Raw genomic sequence first — 24,393 nt, 5'->3', positions numbered from 1 at the left:
CGGCGATCAACCTTTGGGAGGCCCTCGCGCCCGGGTGGGAAAGGCCGTGGATGGCGTCAAACACCTGGCGCTGCCAGCCCGCGGGCACGATGGGGCGAGGACGCTCGAGGGAGACGTCGCACAAGAGGGCTGCGCCCGCGCCGTCGAACGGCACCTCGGTGACGCTGAGGCCCGTGACGGTGGTCCGCAAGGCCTGGACGTCGGGGTCAGCGGCCTGGTCCGCTGCCATCCGGGCATAGTCGATGCCGAGGTGGACTGCGTGGGCGACGGCCCGGGAAAGGCAATCCGCCACCGGGTTGTCCTTCCCTGCGACGTGCCGGATGTCCGTCGTGTACTCGGACACGGCCGAGAGGTGACGCTGCTGCCGGGCCGACCACGGCACGGTGACCTTGCCCATCGCGAAGATCAGCGGCTTGTGGTCGACGAAGGCCGTGAACGCACGGCCCTCGAGCAGATGGCGGAAGTGCCTGACCGCCAAGTGAAGCCCGAGCAACTCGCGGTTGAAGGTACTGTAACGGCGTTCGGGCGGGCGAAGCTGCCGGCTAAAGAACGCCAGCGGTTGCCAAGCTCCACGCACCCATTGCTCGTGCACCGCGCCCACCGCGTAGTCCGAGGCGTCGGTGGTGAGGGCGATCGGTGCATCGGGCGCCGGGTGCGCGAGCATGGTGGCGTTAGCCAAGGCGAGCTTCGCGCCCGTGAACGCCGTGTCCATCTGCTCGGTCCAGGTAACGTCGCCTTTGCCCGGCTTACCTCGGAGAGCTTCGTGCAGGGGGCGCAGGAGCTGGGCGATACGGGGCAGGAACCGATGGTAAAAGTTCACCATGCCCAGGAAATCCTGCAGCCCTCTGATCGTGCGGGGGCGCGGAAACCCCTTCACCGCCTCCACCTTGGCCGGCAGGGGGACGGCTCCGTGCCTGGTGACACGGTGCCCCAGAAAATCGATTACGGCGGCGCCGAACCGGCACTTTGCGGGGTTCACAATCAGGCCATGCTGGCCCAGGCGTTCGAAGAGCGTGCGGAGGTGGCGTAGGTGCTCTTCGCGGGACGCGCTGGCGACGAGGATATCGTCCAGGTAGACGTAGACAAAATCCAAGTCGCGCAGGACGCTGTCCATCAGTCGCTGGAACGCCTGAGCCGCATTCTTCAGACCGAAGGGCATCCGCATGAACGCCTGAGCCGCATTCTTCAGACCGAAGGGCATCCGCAGGAACTCGAAGAGTCCGAATGGCGTGATGACCGCCGTCTTCGGGACGTCCTCCGGCCTGACGGGGACCTGATGGTAGCCGCGTATGAGGTCCACCTTCGAGAAGAAGGACATGCCGCCAAACGGGCGGAAAGGTCCTGAATGTGGGGGACGGGGTAGCGGTCGGGAGTGGTGGCGTCATTGTAGTCCCCGCACGGTCGCCATCCCCCGCCGGGCTTCGGCACGATGTGCAGCGGCGACGCCCAAGCGCTCTCTGAGCGCCGAACGATGCCGAGTCGCTCCAGGGTAGTGAACCACGCTTTTGCCACCGCCAGCTTCGTCGGCTCGAGGCGGCGTGCCCGGGCGTAGACCGGTGGCCCGACGGTGAGGTGGCCACCCCGTGCTTGACGGCCCCCGCCGAGAAGGTGGGCCGCGTGAGGGCCGGGAAGCCGGCGAGGAGGCGGGTGAATGCGTCCGCTGCCGGAAGCGTACAGATCAACGTGGCCGGAACCGAACTGTTCGGCAAGCCGCTTGGCAAGCCGCTCGTTGAGCTGCTCGACGAGCTGGGCAGCGCACAAGCGAGCGAGCTGAACGTCTCGGCCTGGACAAGACGTCTGCGCTTTACGTCGACCAGGAGCCCATTAGCGCACAGGAAGTCCGCGCCAAGCGGTGCCATGGGCACGTCGGCGGTGACGAACGTCCATCGGAAAACCTGCCCTCAGAACCGCAGAGAGAGGCAGCGTTTTCCGTACGTACGGATGGGCGTCCCGTTCGCGGCAAGCAGCGCGGGGCCCCCGCCTGCGGCGTGCTTGTCTGACGTACCGGCGGGAACGACACTCACCTGCGCTCCCGTGTCACACAGGTAACGGTGCCCGGATAAGGTGTCCGTTATGAACAGCAGGCTGCTCGAACGGCCGGCGCCCATCGCCACTATTGAGCGCCGGCCCGGGCGTTTCCCGACCTGTTGAAGGAGCATGGCGGATGACATTGCCGAGCCTCGTGGCCAAACTTGGCGTGGAACCAGCACCAGGTGGTGGAGCTGGAGGAGTGTGGCTGGCTCTGCCAGGCCGGTGGAGTTGGCGGTTTTCCCTGCGGTGGCGGTTTTCGCCGCGGCGGTGGGTGGGGCGTGGCGGCGGTCACGAGGGGCGTATCAGCATGCTGCGTATGCTGTGTAAGCTGATGCTGTGGATCAGCATCATCAGCCTCGAGGTCCGTGACGGCCGCACCGACTCTCGCCCGCGTATCCGAAGCCGCGAAGTACCTGTCCGCCTCGGCTGCCAATGCTCGGGGTTCCGTTAGCCCGGTCCCGGCCAACGCGAGGCGAACCTGCGCTGGAAGTTGGCGACGGAAAAGCGCCCGGAATAGAGAACCGGGGGCTGCGTCGCCCAACAGTGACAGCATATGGTCCATTCGGACCGACGGGCGCGTGTCGCCGAGCTCGGGGAGATCCAGGAGGCGGTCGGCCCGTGCGTCGTCCGTGAGGCCAAACGTGGCTAGGAGTAGCCGCTTGAGTGCCTCGTACTTGTGGCCGTCCGGTGGGTGGCGAAGGACGGACACAACTCGAGCGGCCGTGCCGGGCCCGAGGGAGGCGACGACGTGGCAGTAGCGCGTGTCGTCGCCGGTGAGGCGCCGAAGCTGAAATTGGGCTTCGGCTTGGACGAACCAGACTTCGGCCTGGGCCTCTCAAAATTCGGGAAGTTTAATCGACATTGCCTTGTCGTTTGCCATTGCAATGGCGTCGTTTTCGGAAGGATCGCTACGGCAGATCCAACGTCGAGGTCACCATATGAAGCGCGATGCTGCGCGCGCTAATGCTTATGCAAGGAGCAAGCGGACAACGCGGTTTATAAAAGAGTTTATTGAAAGTACTCAAACTGCAGCACTAAGCTGCTCAGGGCTGCGCGCCCCATGTATATCGTGAGGCCACGCCTCTCTCCCTGGCGTGGCCCATCCCCACTTGGTGTGCGGGGTGATGTCACCACGTCAGTGCTTTCGTGTCCGCCACAACCTCAACATTACCTCCCCAACAACAACAACAACAACACTATCGTATTAAAGAAATAAAAAACAGCTGGGTAGTATTCAACATATTGTTGCGGTTTTGAGTCTGTCAATTGAGTTTAATAAAGGTTAAAGTCTGTCCCCCATAGTTAGTCACACAAGCAACATGTAGCCTCCCAATAGTATAGTTATGTCTTAGTATTTGTGAGCTTAGTTCCTTTCCAGTGTTAATTCTGCGTTGAGTAGGAGCCAGGAGAATAGGCCCTACTTGCCACCGATTTTCCAGCCACCCTAGCCTCGATCCAGTTTGCTAAGCATTGGTTGGTTATTGGGCGAGTTAACAGGAGGCAGGCCTAGGAAGGTCGGGGCGGAGTCGAAGGTGGGGCGGCAGAAGCGATGACTGTAAGCACGAGCCGCCAATCAGAGCTCGGAGGTGGTGACAGCGGTGTGGCGTCACAGGGCGTGGTGAGAAGAGTCGGGTGAGTTCCAGAAGGTTCGGGGGGCATAGCTATAAAACCGGCTGCACGAAAGCCCTCGACAGGATTGCTGCCTGATAGGACTTGTATGAAAGAACTCGCTGCGAGAGAGAAAGCAGAGAGGACTCGCAAAGGAACGCAGGATAAGCGCGACAGGACGTGCGGCAAAAGGATTGGCGAAAGAACCAGATGAACTTGGAACTTGACGCACTTGCACGAGATACGCACGCGCTAACCAGCTCGGAGTGTATCGAAGAAGACGAGTTGGCCGCGTGTGCAAATGGTACAGATACGCGGGCGCAGCCAGACGCGCTTATAATGAATACAGCGCATTTGAGACGCGCGAGTGAGCACGGCTAAGTAACCGCCAGCCACGCTAAAGTCCGCCCTTAGCCGTTCCACCCCATCATCTGCTTGTTCGGGATACGCGCTACGAGCCCCTGCCTTCGCCTGCCACCATCTTCGCGGGACGTGCCAGGGACCGTGGAGAGCCGGACGGAGGCCGTCTCTGGACGACGACGTGGACACGTTGGGGAACACCTGCCCATCTGCAATTCCCTGTGTGAGTGTGAGACGGGCCCGTTGTCCAAGGGATAAGTTAAGACTGTTTAAGGCTATTCTGTGTCTCTTCGTCCTTGAACTTGTAAATACATATGGGAAATAATTAAACCATCTGTTCTTCCTTTCTTCCTGATTCGACCGTTCCTGTGGTTTCTTCGTTTGACTAAGCGTGGCACGAATAGGATCGCTCCAATCGGGTTCCAACATCTAAATAACTGCGCGGACCACGTGTATGCAATCCGCTCGGCGTACTCAAAACCACACGTGGTTCGTGCGAGGCTTGTTTCCTCGCTCCCAGGGCAGTGCGGGGAATTATGTACGAGCGAGGAGTGGTCCCGAAACCCTACTCCGCGTGTGTCCGAGAGGGAAGTCTCGGTTCCGCCAGGCCCAGCAAAGACAAGGGGATTAATCCCCCCTTGGTAAGGGGAAGAAGGCCGGCGTAGAGAACCGTAACAATAAAGGTGGATGGAGGTTATGTTTTCACCCCTGTCTCCTGTCTGTCTGTCTATTTTCTGTGTTGTCCACAGCTTTGTATATAATCGTACCTCAATGGTGTGTGTGTGTGTGTGTGTGTGTGTGTGTGTGTGTGTGTGTGTGTGTGTGTGTGTGCGTGCGTGCGTGCGTGCGTGCGTGCGTGCGTGCGTGCGTGCGTGTGTGTGTGTGTGTGTGTGTGTGTTTATGACAATAGGTTGTGTAGGGAAAGGCTGCTCGTTTTTGAAATATAAATTGATGTCAAATTGTACATACATTGCGCAAATCGCCTTCATTCCAGGTTACCTGCAAATACACCAAGGCACACCATGCATGCCCGATATTGGTCACTTGTAACTACACACTGTGGTTATTCCATCTGGGCCACATTGATATACCATCCCCAAAATATGCATTCATGATGAACAGTTTCCCGTCTCAGATCGACATGGATGTTATGATCACCGTCCACCAATAAAGCGCGACTTGAACATAAACAGTTCCCATCACCGAATAAATCTCCTTCAAGAAAAATCTGTTTGGAGCAGTAAATATCACCATTTTACAACAAACGGAACTTTCACACAATATATTACCTTCACAACAACAACAGCTACACCTCCAATGAGAGGATCACTCTGGAAAAATTAATATTACCTCAACATTACCTTCCCAACAACAACAACAACACTATCGTATTAAAGAAAGAAAAAACAGCTGGGTAGTATTCAACATATTGAATGATCGTTTTAAGGCCATTTTCCCCGCTGGATCAGGGGTTAGCCTTGTGGGCCCCATGACAATCATGGTTCCCTGTTTTGAGGCAATGTTTTTATGACCGGATGCCCTTCCTGGCGCCAACCCTTAGTCGCCTCTTACGACACGCGGGGATACTTCCCTGGAAATGTCTTCTGCTCTTCTTCTGCTCCAATCGGCTCATCTGATCATGTGCTTGTTAAAGTGGCCATCTCTCTGACCATTCTCAGGGAGCCTGCTCAGCGTCGACGAGTCTGGCATTTCACTCAGGCCAACTGGCACGGTCTTCAAACAGCCATCAATCATCTGGACTGGTCTCCCATCCCTACTGCCTCTGACATCAACTCTTCCTGGGAATTCTTCCAAAGTAAACTGCTCTCTCTCATGCACAGATTGATCTCATCTCGTCTTCAGTTGTCATACCCTTCCTCCCATCCATGGTACACTGAATCTTGTGGTGAGGCAGTTGCCCTGAAACAACTTGCCTTTGCCTCTTAGAAGGCTAATCTCACTGAAGGCATTCTCAGTTCCTTTCACAAAACTCGGAACAAGTGTGTGTCTACCCTCAGGAGAGCAAGGAAGCACTATCTCTCTACTCTGAACACTGAACTCTCAAACCTGCCTCCCTCCTCCAAATCTTGGTGGCGTCTGGTCAAATCTGTTTCTGGTGTTTGTTCCCCCTGCATCCCCTCCCTTACCTCAAACGGCTACACAGCCGACACCGTACGTGACAAAGCCGAATGCCTCAACTCCGTATTTGCCTCAAAATCTTGTGTCCCACACCCATCTCTCTCTGTACCCACCTTACCCAGTCAAACCCAGCTGCTCCTGGACTCTGTGTCCTTCTACCCGGACAAGGTGAAGAAGTTTCTGTCAAACCTCGACTCTGATTCTGCAACTGGACCGGATGGCATCAGCCCACGGGTTCTAAAATCCTGCTCTGCTGCTCTTTCACACCCGCTCTCAATTCTCTTCACTCTCTCTTTTGCTCATGGTCATCTGCCATCTGCTTGGAAATCAGCCAACATTACCGCTTTGCACAAAAAAATGTGCAAAAACAAATCCTTGCAACTCCAGACCAATCAGCCTGCTCCCAATAATCAGCAAGGTCAAGGAATCGATCATCGCTTCTGACATCAAATCCTTCCTCTTCTCCATTGGTTTGATCTCAGATCATAAATTTGGATTCAGACCAGGTCATTCTACTCTGGACATGCTGCTTCTGCTGTCTCATCAATGGATGGAGGTCCTCAAAGCCAAACAGGAAATCAGAGCTGTCTCCCTTGACATATCTCGTGCCTTCGATACGGTCTGGCAACCTGCCCTGCTCACCAAACTCTCCTTGTATGGTATCCATGGAAACCTCCACTCATGCTTTGCAGACTTCCTTTCTGCTCGCAGTCAACGTGTAGCCCTGAATGGAATTCTCTCTTCTCCCCTTCCTGTTCAGGCTGAGTTCCTCAAGGCAGTGTTCTGGGCCCTTTGCTTTTTCTCGTCTTCATTAATGATCTCTCCAACGCCCTGGAAAATCCTCTCTATCTCTTTGCTGATGATTCCACTCTCTGCCGTCCATATCCCAACCCTCAGAACGGCAGGCAGCAGCCTCTTAACTCTCTGCAGACCTGGACAATATCACAACATGGTCAACCAAGTGGAACATGTCTTTCAATCCTGACAAATCTCACACTCTCACTTTGTCTCTCCGGAAAGACCGTCTGGACAACCCTCCCATCTACTTTCTGAACAATCCTCTTGAAGAAGTTCTGTCACTCAAGATTTTGGGTCTCACTATCTGCCATGATCTTTTCTGGGAAAACCACATTTCCAAGCTGGCCTCCAAAGCCAGTCGCCGACTGAGCATCCTCCATCGTGCAAAGTCCTTTCTGGGCACTTCTGAGCTCCTCACCACATACAAGGCTGTCATTCGCAGCTTGATGGAATACTGCTCTCTCCTCTGGGCTGGGGCTCCTGCCTTACACCTAGCTCGGCTTCACGTGGTTGAAACCAAAGCATTCAGAATCATTGGAATCTCCCGCGATGAAGCTGATTCTGAGGGTCTTTCTCTCTCACCGCAGGCAGGTAGGTGGTCTGTCTGTCTTCTACCGACCCCTCTTTTGTCTGTGCTCTGTACCCCAAATATTTGTGCAGGACGCACAAGATCTGCCAGCAACCCTCTTCTGGTGAAACTGCCAAAATCAAGACTGTCTGCTCACCTTCACTCTTTCATTCCTCTTTTCTCCTTCCTATGGAACAAACACCCCCACTCCCTTCAATCCCACTCCTCCCTCCAGGTCTTTAAAACAGCTGTTCACCACCATCTCTTATGTTCCCCCATTCAAAACCTTGATATTTTCTACCCCCGTTAAAACACCCCAAATCCGCCTCTTTAAATCCCCAACTTATTTCCTGAAATTCCTCGAAGTGTTCATTTTCCTTATACCATGTACCCTTCCCTCCTCCCCCAGCCCTCCCCCTTCCACAGATATACCGACATCCCTGTGCTCTTCTGTTGTTGTGCTTGTGTGCTTTTCTCTCTCCCCCCTCTTGTCTCCCGCTCCCTTCATTGCATGTTTTATGTGTCTGTGCATGTTTTCATGTTCAATATGTTAGCTCTTACACGAGCCTCAATTCTGTATCCAAAAAAGACAAGACCAAAAGTCTAACAGCACCGTACCTGGGCTTGTAAAATATTATAAACCACAAACACATATTTTATTAGCTTTTTAAGCAGTTGCTAATGCTGTTTATAACATTAAACAAAGAAATATGGAGGAATCCAGACATCCATGCAGTAAGTTTTACTTGCAGAACTGAGCGAAGATCTACTGTAATCCATATACCCCACAAGGGAGGTGTGCTCATTTACCAAGCAGCTAGCTAGCGCTTGCCAAGCCAGCCGTTCTTTAACGGTTTTGAATGGAGTGCTTGCTCGAATGCTTAAACCATTTGGCAATCTCTCCACAAGAAACTTGTTAAATGAACACACACCCAATGTTCTTGAGACCCGACCATAGATCCACTGTAATCTATATACCCCAAAGTGGAATGACCTTTCCTGCCACTCCCGTAGTGAGTGGGTGTTTTTGCCTTAGTGACATCATATACGTAATGAGGTAGCATGTGGGCCGGACACAAAAACTGCCGCTACTTTAATATATATAAGATATATATTTAACCTCCAGTAACGTTGCATTCACTACAAAGGGATTAGTGTTACGATTAGATTTACTGTAATAACAAGCATTCTGAGTATTGCGCTGCAATACATGTCCCCTACCAAAGTTCAAAGTGCCATAACTTTGTCAAAAATGATCGAATATGCAAATTTATGCACGGTTGATGCTGGTTTTCAAACTTGATCTGAGGTATGCTGAGACACGTGTGTCACGCCTCGCCTCGTTGATAAGCCCGCAAGGTCGTTCCGTGGAGCGGCCTGCACGTATTGCACTGTGTGAATTATATAAATTATTACCAACTCACGGTCTGAGGTACTAGCGATTCAAGAGATATCCATTTTTTTATGGCACATTGGAGAAGCCAATGCGAGGTTTCTTCTTCCTCAGCTTGTCACAACTCTGTCAAATGCGATCGAGTTAAAAAAGTCAGAATTTGACCAAATCTGTTTTATTCGTTTGTTAATATACCTCAGCTATTGACAAATCTTAAATTAGAATTTTATTTGAGGTTAAAATGACCGCGACAGGTCGTGTCCAACGATGCTTTCAGTCTGTACATGTGATAAATAATTAAATCCGCATACTTGATGCCTCTTCTTCTTCACGCAATAACAACTTCTAGCTTCCAAACCGTACATCCAATCATCTTGAAATTTTGCACACTTATTACTCTTCATGACTTCTACTATAGTATGAAGTTTCACGGCGATCAATAAAGCGATTCAAGAGATATCCATTTTATAAATAATTTCGTTTAATTAACGATATCTGCCAAACCACGTGAGCTATCGCAAATTCCAAAAGGACATTTTAGTAGACTGACATGCTGTGAAGTAGACTGACATCACATCATTTTAGTAGACTGACATCACAGAACAGATCTGTGAAGTTTCCCCTCGTTTGGATCAAAAATGAGGGAGGAGCTCGGTTTTAAAGGTTCATGCTTAAAAACGTCATAACTCTGAAACCATGTGACGCATGACGTCATGCTCGCTGACTTTTTTGTTCGTCATGGGTATGCGATTCTGCCTGCAAAGTTTGGCCTCGATCTGTTCAGCCGTTGCAGAGAAAAATGGGTTTTCGTGTTTTCACGAAAAACAATATGGCGCCCGAACCACGTGACCTGTGACGTCATAATTACCATTAAAATATTCTACAGACCGAGTCCCTCCTATGCTGAAAATTTGATCTCAATCGGTCCTATTATTGCAGAGAAAATCTTTTTTAAAGGAAATTAAAACTTAAAATGGCACTGAGTTAAGGATCATCAGAATTATCAGAATTCCCAAAGTTCAAAGTGCCATAACTTTGTCAAAAATGATCGAAACGTCGTGAAGTTCGAACTTGATCTGTAACTTATCATGAGGAAACGATGTGCCAAGTGAAATCATTAGCATTAAGCGTTTAGAAAAAAAGTCCGGAAAACTGTTCTTTGCGTGACTGACGGACTGACGGACTGACGGACTGACGGACTGACGGACTGACTGACTGACTGACGGACTGACGGACTGACTGACGGACTGACGGACTGACGGATGGACTGACGGACTAACGGACTGATGGAAGGAGGGACGGCGTGCAAACCTATAGTCCCCTCCGGTGTACACCGGTAGGGGACTAACAAGCATTCTGAGTATTGCGCTGCAATACATGTCCCCTACCGGCAGTCTGTCGTCCGTAAAACTGTTGGGGAAATTACCAAAGTTCAAAGTGCCATAACATTGTCAAAAATGATCGAAACGTCGTGAAGTTCGAACTTGATCTGTAACTTATCATGAGGAAACCATGTACCAAGTTTGAAATCATTAGCATTAAGAGCTTAGAAAAAAAGTCCGGAAAACTGTTCTTTGCGTGACGGACTGACAGACTGACAGACGGACAGACGGAGGGACGGAGTGCAAACCTATAGTCCCCTCCGGTGTACACCAGTAGTAGTCAGGTTCACTATGTTTTTTCGTTCAAAATCATGGAAGATTAGCAAACCTATACATTTTTGGAAACGTTATTACATGGAAAATCTGAAAATCAATGTTTACATTTGCCAATTCCGACCAATTCGATTCGACCAATTCGACCAATCGACCAATTCCATTCGACCAATTCGACCATTCGACCAATCGCTTCGATCGACCATTCGACCGATTCGATTCGATTCGATCGACCATTCGACCAATTCGATTTGCCAATCAATTTGACCGACCTTTGCTTGTGTGGAACGGACTGTGAAAACGATGCGGACTATATTGTCGGATACGACACACAGGACAGTGATGACGAACTCTAAATGGCATATTCTGTAATCGTGTATGTTTGATGCCATTGACTGCCTGTGTATATTTTGTCATTGACTGCCTGTGTAGATGTGAAGTTATACTGACTGCATGTGTATATATGATTTTGCTGACTGCCTGTGTATGTTTGGTGATATGAATTATTGTGACACATTTTGATGTTATTAACTGCCTGTACAAAATGATAACATGTATTTGATTATGCAACTTATCGCGAATATAAAGACAGTATTTTGCAATTCAAAACCTTTGATTCGTGTCTTACCATTCCTCATAGCACTAATTTGATACTTTCATTGGATTCCTTGTCCCTGAAAATATAGGTTTAGTATATTTTTTAAAGTTTTTAGGGTAATTAGAGGCAGAAATAGAACAAAATATGTATTTTACAGTGGCCATTTTGAAAATCCAAAATGGCCGCCATACAGGTATCTCTCCAAATGTAAACATTGATTTTTAGTTTCCTTATGCTATAACCTTTCCAAAAATGTATAGGTTTGCTAATCTACCATGATTTTGAACGAAATATAATTTATTGACATAGTGAACCTGACTATAGGGGACTAACAAGCATTCTGAGTATTGCGCTGCAATACATGTCCCCTACCGGCAGTCTGTCGTCCGGAAAACTGTTGGGGAAATTACCAAAGTTCAAAGTGCCATAACTTTGTCAAAAATGAGCGAAACGTCGTGAAGTTCGAACTTGATCTGTAACTTATCATTAGGAAACCATGTACCAAGTTCGAAATCATTAGCATTTAGAGTTTAGAAAAAAAGTCCGGAAAACTGTTCTTTGTGTGACGGACTGACAGACTGACAGACTGACAGACTGACAGACGGAGGGACGGAGTGCAAACCTATAGGCCCCTCTGGTGTACACCGGTAGGGGACTAATAACATTACGTTATTATTACGAAAATTATATTGTTTTTTAAAAACCGAGGTGAATTCCTTACTACCGTGGTTACACCGCTTCAATCCATCAACTTTCCATTCACGGCATTGGGATTAGTGTTATGGTTATATTTACTTTAATATTATTAATACTACGAAAACGATACCACTGTATTAAGAAACCTGGGCTTAATTTGTCCGAAGCGGACAGAGTCATAACTCTTAAGGCCTATACGTACCGTATTGTTGGAAGAGCCGTAACGCCGATGCTTTCGATATTTGATGGTCAATTTAACAATCGGTTTGTTTGTGTTTCACACTGAATGAAAAACGTAAAGGTAGAGCATGGCGATTGTGATGTACGTAGTGTGTTCAAAAAGTATCTGACCTTTGTTCATAAAAGATACTCGCATCCAGATAAAAATTTTTTTATAATAATCTCGTTCAAAGTAGTCCCCTTGGGCTGCCACACACTTCTCCCAACGGTTCTGCCACTGTCGGAAGCAGCGCTGGAACGCCTCTTTTGGGATGGCGCGCAGCTGGTCCGTCGCATTCCGCATGATGTCTTCTCTGAAGTCGAAGAAGACGGTCAGCATGACTTTGACATTGCTGCGGACCTGCCTTGCTTTTTTTGGCCTCGGGGATGTTGGATGCTTCCATTGTGATGACTGCAACTTGGTTTCTGGGTCGTACCCATAAACCCAGGACTCATCGCCAGTGATCACTGTGTTGAGGAAGCTGGGATCGCTGTTCACAGTCTCCAGCATGTCCTGTGTGATCTCCAAACGGAGTTGCTTCTGCTCAATCGTTAGCAGCTTTGGTACGAACTTCGCTGAGATTCTCCTGAAGCTCAAATCCTCCTTCATAATGGAATGAACGGTGTTGAATCTTGCGGATCGTTTCCACTTGGGAATCGCCAAGCTTTACACAAAATTTGATGCAGTAGCGTTGTTCAAGTTTTTCCGTCATTTTGTCAAAAACGAAAATCCGACGGCGCTCACTTACATGTCCTCACTCATCGGCGGTCTGCCGTCGAATGACAGCTTCTGCAGGTGGGAAAAAATTCACGCGTGCGCATTAGGATCGCCTACATACGTGCACCAATCAACGCCTCCCTAGCTTCTTTTTTTTACGCACGAAAAATAAAGGTCGGATACTTTTTGAACACAGTAGTATGAGAGGTTCGACGATATGTTCGGCATGAACGGCATATAAATCAAAATGGTGGTGCGTGGAGAGTCAGCTGAAGCACCGCCGTAATGACATCAGACGTAATAGCATCACCCTGTCATGTGACCAGATTCTCAGCTCTGATTGGTATACGTTTGAGGGGACATGCATACATACATACATACAGACGGACAAACTGTTCTAGACGGCTCTGCCCGATGGGCTACGCCATAAAAAAAATTGTTATAATAATGCATATTATTAATTAAAAGGACGAGGGACAAATTTCAATTGAGATGCCAGCGATAACACGCTTACTCCTGAGGATAGACCTCTCATGAACACTTTAGAAGTTTTTTACCTCTACATTGCTACTTAATTATCGGGCTTCTGGTTAATAATCCCCAGTATGTATTGCCTACCTGTGATTTTTCCCTAATGTTCTTAAAAGAACTCAGCCCGGCCAGGCGATGGGCTCCATTAGCCAACCACACCGCCAGGGCCAACAGAAACCAGCACCAGCACCTTGCCAATCAGCAAGTAAACCCCGCTGCCCAGCCAAATATTCCTGAAGGACGGCTAGACTTTGCCTCGGAGGACCGGAATTGACAGGCCATGCCCCGAGCTTCGTCATTGGGCATCAAGAATGGGCGTGAGGCCACGCCCCGAAGGACGATTGGTTGGGACGATTTGACGGCGCTGGCCGAGTGTTTAAAAGGATGACGTCATTGGGACGCTCTGAGAAAAAGCAAGAGGAGACTACATTTCTCTCTCTTTTGTGCTGGCGTTTGTTGGAGGCAGTCACATTCTCTCTTTTGTGCTGGCTTTCAAAGAGAACGGCTGCGGTTGCCTTTTGCTCTTGTCCTGGTCTTTATCGCGGCCGTCGCTTGGTTGTTTTGTGTGGGAGGATGACGGGCGCTCGTCTGTGTGTGCTGGAGAGGTCATCGGAGCCATGTTAGCGAAGGAGGGCCACCTGCACGGATTACCTCATGGTCAGGGTCTGACGAAAAAGCGTCTCTGCGCCATTGTTGGAGTGGGACCTGCGCGCAGTTTCGGGTGCTTTGGAACTGCTGACTCAACCGACGCCCTCGCTGGAACAGTAAAGCTGAGTTTGGCCGATTATAAAAGGAACATTATTTTATTTTATTTTATCATTCCCCTGTCTGTATACGAGTCAGAATGGAGGATCCTCAACCTAGGAATTTTAGTTTACCTCACCTTTCGTTGTCTTTCACATTACTGTTCCACGTTTGTTGAATTTTACTTTTTGTGTCTTGTTTTGTTTCTTTGTCCTGTTGGTTCGGATTAACCCCATGTGTTCCCGATTAGATAAGGCTTCAGGCCTTTCCCGCGCGTGCCAAAGACAATCCCAAGTTTGGAAATGCGCCTCGGAGTTAAAGCTCATTTCGGTCCTCCGTCACCCTGGGGTCTTAACACTCGTTAAGACCCCAGGGTGGTTATCACTGAATTGACGTTGGTATTACGTCTTTGCTGATGGTAGATCGTGTGCAGAGTATCACGTGCTTTTTTTTACCTTCGCAAAAGCGGAAGGTTATGTTTTGATCGCTGTGTATTTATTTGTATGTCTGTGTGTGTGTATGTTAATCGCATAACTCAAAAAGTATTCAACCGAATTGCATGAAATTTGGTGGGATGATTGGTTATTATACGGGACACATTTGATTAGATTTTGGGAAACAGATTTGCTCAAATTCTGACTATTTTTAACTCGATCGTATTTCACTCAAAGTTATGAGCGACTGAAGAAGAAGATGTCCATCCAGGACGTCATCACTATAACGCGATCTCCCGCGATCATTTCAACCTCAAAAAAAATTATAATTGCAGATTTGACAATAGATGAGGCATATTAACAAACGAATGAAACAGATTTGCTCAAATTCTGACTATTTTTAACTCGATCGTATTTCACTCAAAGTTATGCGCGACTGAAGAAGAAGATGTCCATCCAGGACGTCATCACTATAACGCAATCTCCCGCGATCATTTCAACCTCAAAAAAAATTATAATTGCAGATTTGTCAAGAGATGAGGCATATTAACAAACGAATGAAACAGATTTGCTCAAATTCTGACTATTTTTAACTCGATCGTATTTCACTCAAAGTTATGAGCGACTGAAGAAGAGGATGTCCATCCAAGACGTCATCACTATAACGCGATCTCCCGCAATCATTTCAACCTCAAATGAAATTCAAATTGCAGATTTGTCAATCGGGGAGGCATATTAACAGACGAATGAAACAGATTTGCTCAAATTCTGATTTTTAAAAATCGATCGCATTTCACATAAAGTTTCACATCGCATACACTCCCATGCCAAGTACAGAACAGTAGCTGCGGCGAAGGTATGCGCTCTACCGAGTGCCCGGATTCTAGTTTTTGTTTGTTTTTTTGCTATACATGTATGAATGAATGGCATGTATGAATGCACATGAAGTGGAAAAACTTCTCATGGAGACTGATAATGATAATCATGATTATTACATTGATTTGTGTTCACTGAACTGTCAGCAGATTGTTTGTGGCGTTATTTGGCACAGCATCATATTCTGTTTGCAATACAATAGCGTAATCTTTTCTTCGAGAATGGCATATCCTGATTCTCCAAATCAAACTTCCACCAACGCGAGGAATACGTTTTGGGATATCCTCATGTTGAAAGAATTCGCATTGGGGGAATAATTAAACTTGCGGGGAAATCGGAATGCAGTGGCCTGAAAAAGTATTCACCGCCTACCAATAATCTACATTTAGATGAATTAAGAATAATGCAGAATTAATTTTTCCAAATGAACTTTTTTATTCATAACTCAAGTGATCTAACTAAACACTGGTATAGTTGAAGGAGGTTATATGTCAGGAAACCTGCAAAAAACATGTGCAAACTAGAACGGCACTCAGTAGAGAACATACCTACGCCTGGTTGGCCATATCACTCAATGGTAAAGAATCACTTAAAAATTAAATACCTGTCATATCCGAATCCATATTCACATCTTCACCAAAATCGAATTGTTTCTTCCTTGTCACATACACAACTGGTCCACCAAGTTTTGTCCAAATCCATCCATAACTTTTTGAGATATCCTGCAATGTATAGTTTTTGGCCCCATCTCCCAATGGTGAAGGATCACTTAAAAAATCAAATAATTCTCATATCCGAATCCATATTCAGATCTTCACTAAAATCGAATCGAATCGTCCTTGTCACACATCCAACATGTCCACCAAGTTTCGTCCAAACCCGTCCACAACTTTTTGAGCTATCTTTTTATGTATCGTTTTTGGCCCTATCTCCCAATGGTGAAGAATCACTTAAAAATCCTAGTAGCCGGATCTGAATCTGGATTTTCACCAAAATCAAATCATTCCGTCCGTGTCACATGCACTACCTCTCTGCCAAATTTCGTCCGAATCCGTCCACAACTTTTTACGATATATTGTTCACAAACAAACAAACAGACAGGGGTGAAAACATAATCTCCATCCACCTTTGGTGGCAGGGGTAATTAAAATTTACTGGTTGCAAAAGTATTCAGCCCCTTTGGTCAGTACTTGGTGGAAGCACCTTTTGCAGCAATAACTGCTACGAGTCTTTTTGGCTCAGTCTCTCCCAGCTTTGCACAGTGAGATGGTGATGTCTCTGCCCATTCTTCACATGAAAATTGCTCTAGTTCTGCCAAGTTTGATGGGGATCATCGATGGACTTCAATCTTCAAGTCTCGCCATAAATGTTCAATTGGGTTAAAGTCAGGAATTTGACTGAGCCACACAAGAATATTTATTTTCTTCTTGGTCACTCCATTGTGGCTTTAACTTTGTGCTTCGGATCATTGTCCTGCTGAAAAGTCAATCTCTTACCTAGTTTCAGATTCATGGCTGACTGAAGCAGGTTTTCATCAAGGTTTCTCCTGTATTTTGCACTGTCCATTGTCCCTGTTGATGAAAAGCAGCTCCATAACATAATGCTGCCACCACGCTGCTTGAAAGTAAGGATGGTGTCGACTGGGTGATGTGCAGTGCGAGACTTGCACCAGACATAATTTGAATTAGACCAAAAAGTTCGATCTTTATCTTGCCTGACCACAAAACCTTTTTCCACATGCCTGCCATGTCATTAAGATGCTTTTTCACAAACTGCATGTGAGCTTTGAGACGTGTCTTTTTCAGTAATGGCTTCTTTCTTGCCACCTGTCCATAAAGGGAATGGGATATTGTTGTTTGATGAACACTGACCTCAATTTCGGACAAAGGACCTTTTGCTGATCTTTCAAAGTCATTCCTGGATTTACAGTGACATCCCGAACTAGTTTCCTGCTTACCAGGCTGCTGAGTTTGGATGGGCGACCTGATCTGGGTAGCGTTTGGGTGGTATGATACATCTTCCACTTCTTAATTATGGATTTCACCCTACTCAAAGGGATAATGAGTGACTTTGAAATCTTCTTATAAGCCTCTCCTGAACGGTGCTTCTCCACCACTTTATGTCTGACTTCTTTGGAAATCTCCTTGGTCTTCATTTTTGCCTTGTTTGACCAAGTGAGTTTCTCCTTAAAACTCCTTAGATAAGTCGGGGAGCATAATTTTAAAGTTAAACCACTGATTACATACAAGTGAAACATATTGTACACTTCTTTTGTAACATTTCAAACAAATAATTTGCTCCTGAAGTGATTTAGGGTTTATTAGGGAAAAGGTTTGAATACTTGTGCAACTAAGAATCATCTGACTCGGTGGTTGGAAGTTATTATTTCACCCCTGTCTGTTTGTTTTTTCTGTTATTGTTTCATCCAAGTCGTTTTAACGTGGTAAGCTTTGCTTACCACGCTCACATACATACCTCACAGATGCTTGCCATGCTCGCTTGCGCAAATGCGAAACTCACCCTTGCGTTGGGAAGATTTTGTTGCATTTGATCCATCGCATAAATGCGAAACTGTGGTCAGGGAAGCCGTGTTGAAGTTTGATTATGTACATACAAACATACAAACATACATACATACATACAATGTTGATATGTCCTTGTAATGAATGTACAAGTGCACTGGTGTCTCCTAATATCCTTGTCCTGCATGTGATTTACTGCATATACAAGTACTGCATATTCACATACCTTCATGAGCCTGAGATTAATTTATTTTTTATTTTTTATTTAACAACTACTCTTTCTATTTCCCCATCACTGTGTCCTTTTCATTTTCAGGCAGGGCCGGTGGGCAAAAAATCACAAACTCCGTGCTGTTGTATATCACTCTATCATCAAAGCACTGCCCTGTCGAGTTGTCACCCCAGATGCTGATGTCTACCGGGATTGGGCAGCACAACGTGGAGCAAAAAGTGCACTCGATGCATTTCCCAAGCGCTTACCAGTTTTTGCAAAGGGTGTTAACCCACCAGTTTACTGCCTGACTTCTGAGGGTCATGCGGCAACTTGGCATGTGTTGTTAGCTATCGAGGTGCACTTTCCCGATGTGACTTATTGCCCTGCATTGCCAGGAGTTATTGCTCTGCTTGCACACTTTTTGCCCGGAGAGCCGGAGCTTTTTGAGGCAGTCTCGAGACTCTTGGCCTGCACCGATGCATCTCTTCACCTTCTGGACCAGACTTTTCGTGCCAATGAGGCATCTTGTATGACATTTGCAGACCTTGTGAATAAATACAGCACGGGTGCTCATCGTGTTGTTGCAGCTCGTTGTAGCTCTGTACTTGAGGTGTGTAAGTAATGTGGATTTGTAAGGGATTTTATTGAGTAGCTACCCTCATTTATGTGATGAATCAGACTTGTTGACATAATGATTAGAGCGTCCACTCTGAGTCTGGGAGGTCGGTGATTCGAACCTCGGCTGAGTCATACCAAATATGGCATGCGCTGCTTCCTTGCTTGACACTCAGCATTTAAGGGATAGATCATGGAAAAATCACATAGGTTGGCATTCATGAAGAGGAGAAAAACCCTCCTTCGTTGCCCCACTGAGTGCGAAGAGAAAAGCAATGTCATAAAGATTATCGCTGGTACCCAGCATGCTCTGGGAAGTGACATAACTTTCCCCAACCTCAGTGGCTGTGTTTGTGTGTAAAGTCAGGTCTGGTGTTGTCTTGTGTATCTGTCTGCATATGTGCGTGATTTGTGTCGCAGCTCTCCCACTGGCCTTGGATCCTGTTTAAAAAAAATCCCCAAAACATAGCATATTGTTGAAGGGGTTATCAGACTTTCCAAACTTCCACCAATTGGTGGCTTTCCAATTTTTATTTTGTTATTGTATTTTTTATATTGGTTGATATTTTAATTAAAACAGAAGGTTTGCAAAACTTTTATTGTTTGACAGTATTGTTATGTGCATGGGGAAGGGTGGTGGTTCCAGGTGATGTCTAAGTGTCTATAATGGAAAGCTTCGTCAGGTTCATGCTATTCACATCACTTTGGTGAGGAGGTGTTTTGGGTCTGTGCACGTAAGGTCATTTAGAAGTCCTCCTATATGTTTGACTTTACCCATATAACACCTAACCCCCCCCCCCCCCCCCCACCCATGCCCCTCCCACACTTTTTATGAATATGACTCCCCCTAATTCATAACTCGCTATAAAATCCCACCATTTAATTGTGCTTCTTCCATCAGCATTGAATTGGCTGGTGTTGTAATGGCACTGCGTGTGGTGAGCGAGCTGGATTAGGAGTTATGAGGACAAATGCTGTGGTGGGGAGTTTGAGTGAGTTGGAAAAGGTTTGATTGGAGTTTGATGTTAGTCATCACAAGAGACAGAGGTGGCAGATTGGATTGAGGTTTGCAGTGGAGAACCAGCTGGATACAATAGCAATACAGTACAGGAGTGTGGAAGCTGCCTCCAACATCTGGTGTGAGTCATTGCTGACCGTTTCTCTATCAGCAGCAATCTCGTTTCAGCCCACTGCATCTGTCAACTAACAACGGGTCCTAAAATCCTGCTCTGCCGCTCTATCTCACCCTCTCTCTGTTCTTTTCACCCTATCTTTTGCTCAAGGTCATCTGCCAGCATCCTGGAAATCAGCTAACATTACCGCTTTACACAAAAAAGGTGCAAAAACAGATCCTTGCAACTACAGACCAATCAGCCTGCTCCCAATTATCAGCAAAGTCATGGAATCCATCATTGCTTCGGATATGAAATCTTTCCTCTTCTCCAATGGCTTGATCTCTGATCATCAATTTGGTTTCAGACCAGGTCACTCTACTCTGGACATGCTGCTTCTGCTGTCTCAACAATGGATGGAGGTCCTCAATGCCAAACAGGAAATCAGAGCTGTCTCCCTTGACATATCACGGGCCTTTGATACGGTCTGGCACCCAGCTCTGCTCACCAAACTCTCCTCCTATGGTATCCATGGAAATCTCCATGCATGGTTTGCGGACTTCCTCTCTGGTCGTAGTCAACGTGTGGCCCTGAATGGATTTCTCTCATCTCCCCTTCCTGTTCAGGCTGGAGTTCCCCAAGGAAGTGTGCTGGGCCCTGTGCTTTTTCTGGTCTTTATCAATGATCTCTCCGACTCTCTGGAAAATCCTCTCTATCTCTTTGCTGATGACTCCACTCTCTGCCGCTCCATTCCTCTTCCCTCAGATCGGCAGTCTGCAGCCTCCTCACTCTCTGAAGACCTGGACAAAATCACAGACTGGTCAAACAAGTGGAACATGTCTTTCAATCCTGACAAATCTCACTCTCTTACTATGTCTCTCCGAAAAGATCGACTAGACAACCCTCCCATCTACTTTCTCAACAATCCTCTCCAAGAAGTTCTGTCACTCAAGCTTTTGGGTCTCACTATCTGCCATGATCTTTCTTGGGAAAACCACATTTCCAAGCTGGCCTCCAAAGCCAGTCGCCGACTGGGCATCCTCCGTCGTGCGAAGTCCTTCCTCGGCACACCTGAGCTCCTCACCACATACAAGGCTTTCATCCGCAGCTCAATGGAATACTGTTCTCCCCTATGGGCTGGTGCTCCTGCCTCACACCTGGCTCGGCTTCATGCTGTTGAATCCAAAGCTTTCAAAATCATTGGAATCTCCCGCGATGAAGCTATCTCTGAGGGCCTTTCACTCACTCACCGCAGGCAGGTAGGTGGCCTTTCTGTCTTCTACCGACTCCTCTCCGGCCTTGCTCCCCCAGCTCTCTCTGTGCTCTGTCCCCCAAATATTCCTACAGGTCGCACAAGATCTGCCAGCAACCCTCTGATGGTTAAACTGCCGAAATCTCGGCTCTCTGCTCACCTTCTCTCTTTCATGCCTCTTTTCTCCCGCCTGTGGAACAAACTCCCACACTCCCTTCAATCCCTCTCCTCCCTCCAGGTCTTTAAAACAGCTGTTCACCACCATCTCTTATCTTCCCCCATCCATAACCTTGATCTTTTCTACCCCCACTAATTCACCCCAGATCCACCTTGTTTGAAATTCCAACTTCTTTCCTGGAAATCCTGGCAGTGTCCATATGTTTATACCTCTCCCACTCCCCCCCCCCCCTTCACATGCCTCCCCCCCTTCACATGCCTCCCCCCCAAAGCCCTCTCCCTCCCACAGATCTCTCGATGTCTCCATGTCTCTCGGTCCCTGCTCTCAAATGTTGTGTTTGTGTCCTTCCCCCTCTCTCCCCATCTTGTCTACCGCTCCCGATGTTATTTGTTTTATGTGTCTGTTTGTCTTTCTGTGTGATTAATGTTCGCTCTTTCACGAGCCTCGATCTTGTATACAAAAAAAAAACAAACAAACAAAAAAAAAACCTCTAAGCCATGAGGAGATACACCATTCCTCCTCAATACTGGGCTTTCAAAGCGTCTTGAACGCCCATCTATGCCTTTTGCGCATGCGCTGTGTGTTAGCTTTCATTGACTTCTGCTGATCAAAGCACCTTGGACCTACCTTTGCTGGTGCAAAATAAAATCGTCTTAACACAGTTTGAAACATTATAATGAAAGAGTCAAACTGAGGGCAATTCCAAAACGGTTATCCATAATTGTTGTGTTCCTGAATGCAAATCGAACTCGTGAAAATACGAGAAGAAATATCCGTGGATGAGAGGTGTTGCATTCCTTCCATTTCCTGTAACAAGTGGCTGCAGTGGTTAAGGAGCATCTCATGACGACTGGTGGCCTACCCACAACTCCCGGATGTGCAAGGTAAAAGTACTCCTAATCGACTTCAAGCCATAAAGAAATTTGCCAAATATCTGGTCAACATGCTGAAGAACTAGTGAACTTTCCCAATGCTTTGCTGCTGGCTGAGTTGATCAACGCCAATAGTGGAATTACTTTCATGCTACGGATCATTGTACTCGCATTTCCATGAACTTGACAGGGGCTGAAGAAGAAGTTGATTTGTTGCAGCACACAAATCCTCAGAGGGTTAGAGGTTAGAAAATTAGCCATATTCCTAAATTGTATGTGGAAACTTTCTTTTCTATAATTAATATTTATTAATTAAATAATTATCTATAATTATCTATAATTAAAAATAATCTATAATTAAACTTTTCTATTGTACTTCTGATTTATTTTTTTTGTACTTCTGATTTTATTGCACTTCTGCCATCGGCCTCTTTGTAAAATATGAGCCGTTACATCAGCACGAGATTTACCATTTTCTTGCACGCAATTTCAAATTCGGCCAATCACCTTTTGACTATTTCAGGTTCATGCCTCACATGTCGTGAGTAAAAGGTTCATGCACCCTCTGTCTGCTGGTGTAGTTTCTAGTCAATGGTTGATGAATTTTTTTTTTATCCCCACTCTTTTTGAAAAAAATGAAGGGATATTATAATCAGCTCTGTCTGTCAGTACGTCCATCCGTTGTGCTATCTCTTCCTAAACAGTTGGGCAGGATTCACCAAACTTGGTAGTTATGATCACCACATGCCATGAAGGTGCAAAAGCAGTATCATTTTTCGGGGTGTGGTCAAAAATTGAAAAATGCAATTACAGGCATATTTTAAAACATTTTTCAATGAATCTGTACATGCAATCAACATTGGGGGACACATGAAATGTTTATCGTTTTTGGATTTTAACCACAGTTTATGCCCATGGTGGTGTGGACTTAAGGTCACAGGGGTCAAAATGGGAAAAAACCTCGAAATTTAACCTTTCCTGCAAGAACCTTTTGCCATATATCAACTTCACTCGAGTTAATTTCTATTTTCATTGATTTAATTTTCAGATTTGGAATTATTTTTTTTGCTTTCTGCTCGTTTTCTCTTCATTCATAACTGGTTTACCTGGATGGTTGTTAGCCATTCATATTAGTAAGTCTTCATTCACTTTTGGCTGCTGAGGTCATTTAAAAGTCACGCAATAGTTCTTTGCGTGAAGTAATGATCCAAAAATCCTCTAGACAGCTAAAATTGGAGAAGGAAAGTACAAGCTCCTCCATGGGCCTTACATCACTGTTCAAAAGATTATACCATGGGAAAGTTTTACAACTCCTTAACAAATGCATTTTCTTTTTGACATGTTGATGTTCTCCTTTCTGCTCAGTTTTAAGCTCCTCTACTTCGCATACCTTGCAATCAGGTTTACTCCGATTGGCTGACGTGGCTATTTGAAGACCTTCCATTTGAATACACTGCATGTGTTTTCGATTCTTTTCTGCTGGAGGGCCATAAGGTGCTGTATCGTGCTGGTCTCGCCTTGCTCAAGTTCTACAAGACGAGTGTGAAGGCCAAAACACTCGCGCATCTGGATGCTGGAAATGGTACATGTAACATTTATTTATTATGCAGCGTGGCTAATTTAATCTGCCAATATTGTTTGTGAGGGTGGAGCTATCTTGAAATTGCATATGCATGAGGAAAAGTGAGAAATTTTAAATCGAAAAAAAGAAATGTTAATATAGGAGAGAAGGGGAAGAGAGAGATATAAAAAAAAATAGGTGTGGCGGAGTGAGGCACAGGCATGGCAGGGAGGTGGGAACATGGAGGGGGTGGCGAAATTCCATAATTTTTGTGTGTAACAAATGCCCTCCCCCTCCTTCCCTTCATTGAGATTTCCTTTCTGCTTTGGTAACTGCATGATCTTATCATTGTCCTTTGGACTTTCCTGTACCTTTGTTGCTTAGTTGCCAGGGGATCAAGTCCTGGGTTTCTGTGATTACACCTGCTATTGCAGGATCACATCACAAAGTTTGCATTTGATGATGTTAAAAAAAAAAAAAGAGCAGAGCAGAATTGCAGTGGTTTTTCTTTATATTAATTTTAGACAGGATAAACTTGTGGAAGAGCAGAAAAACAGGGGGAAAAAAGTCACCAGACAGTGGGGAAAATGGAAAAGACGCAGACAATAAGAGATGGATGCACCACAACACAAGAAGAATAGGTGCAGATGAGATGGGATCGTGATCTCAGCAGAGCTCAGAGGTAGAAATGGGAGGGCC

General features: G+C 46.7%; 1 protein-coding gene across 7 annotated transcripts in view; it reads left to right on the top strand.

The window, feature by feature from the left end:
• Window positions 1-24,393, top strand: part of TBC1D24 (TBC1 domain family member 24) — a 102,564-nt gene that overhangs the window by 32,940 nt on the left and 45,231 nt on the right. For all 7 annotated transcript variants that reach the window (XR_010984087.2, XR_010984082.2, XR_010984085.2 and 4 more), the window contains exons 3-4: window positions 18,207-18,714; window positions 23,535-23,715. Coding sequence is in view for 3 of the 7 variants with exons in the window: in XM_068113505.2 (XP_067969606.2) it covers window positions 18,207-18,714; window positions 23,535-23,715 (689 nt within the window). In the remaining 4 variants the exon portion in view is untranslated. The remainder of the gene's footprint in view (window positions 1-18,206; window positions 18,715-23,534; window positions 23,716-24,393) is intronic.

This window comes from Myxine glutinosa, chromosome 1, assembly GCF_964187855.1.
Source record: "Myxine glutinosa chromosome 1, kmMyxGlut1.1, whole genome shotgun sequence".
NCBI lineage: Eukaryota > Metazoa > Chordata > Myxini > Myxiniformes > Myxinidae > Myxine > Myxine glutinosa.
The sequence above is the reverse complement of the archived record's forward strand: the minus strand, read 5'-3'. Positions and strand labels throughout refer to the sequence as shown.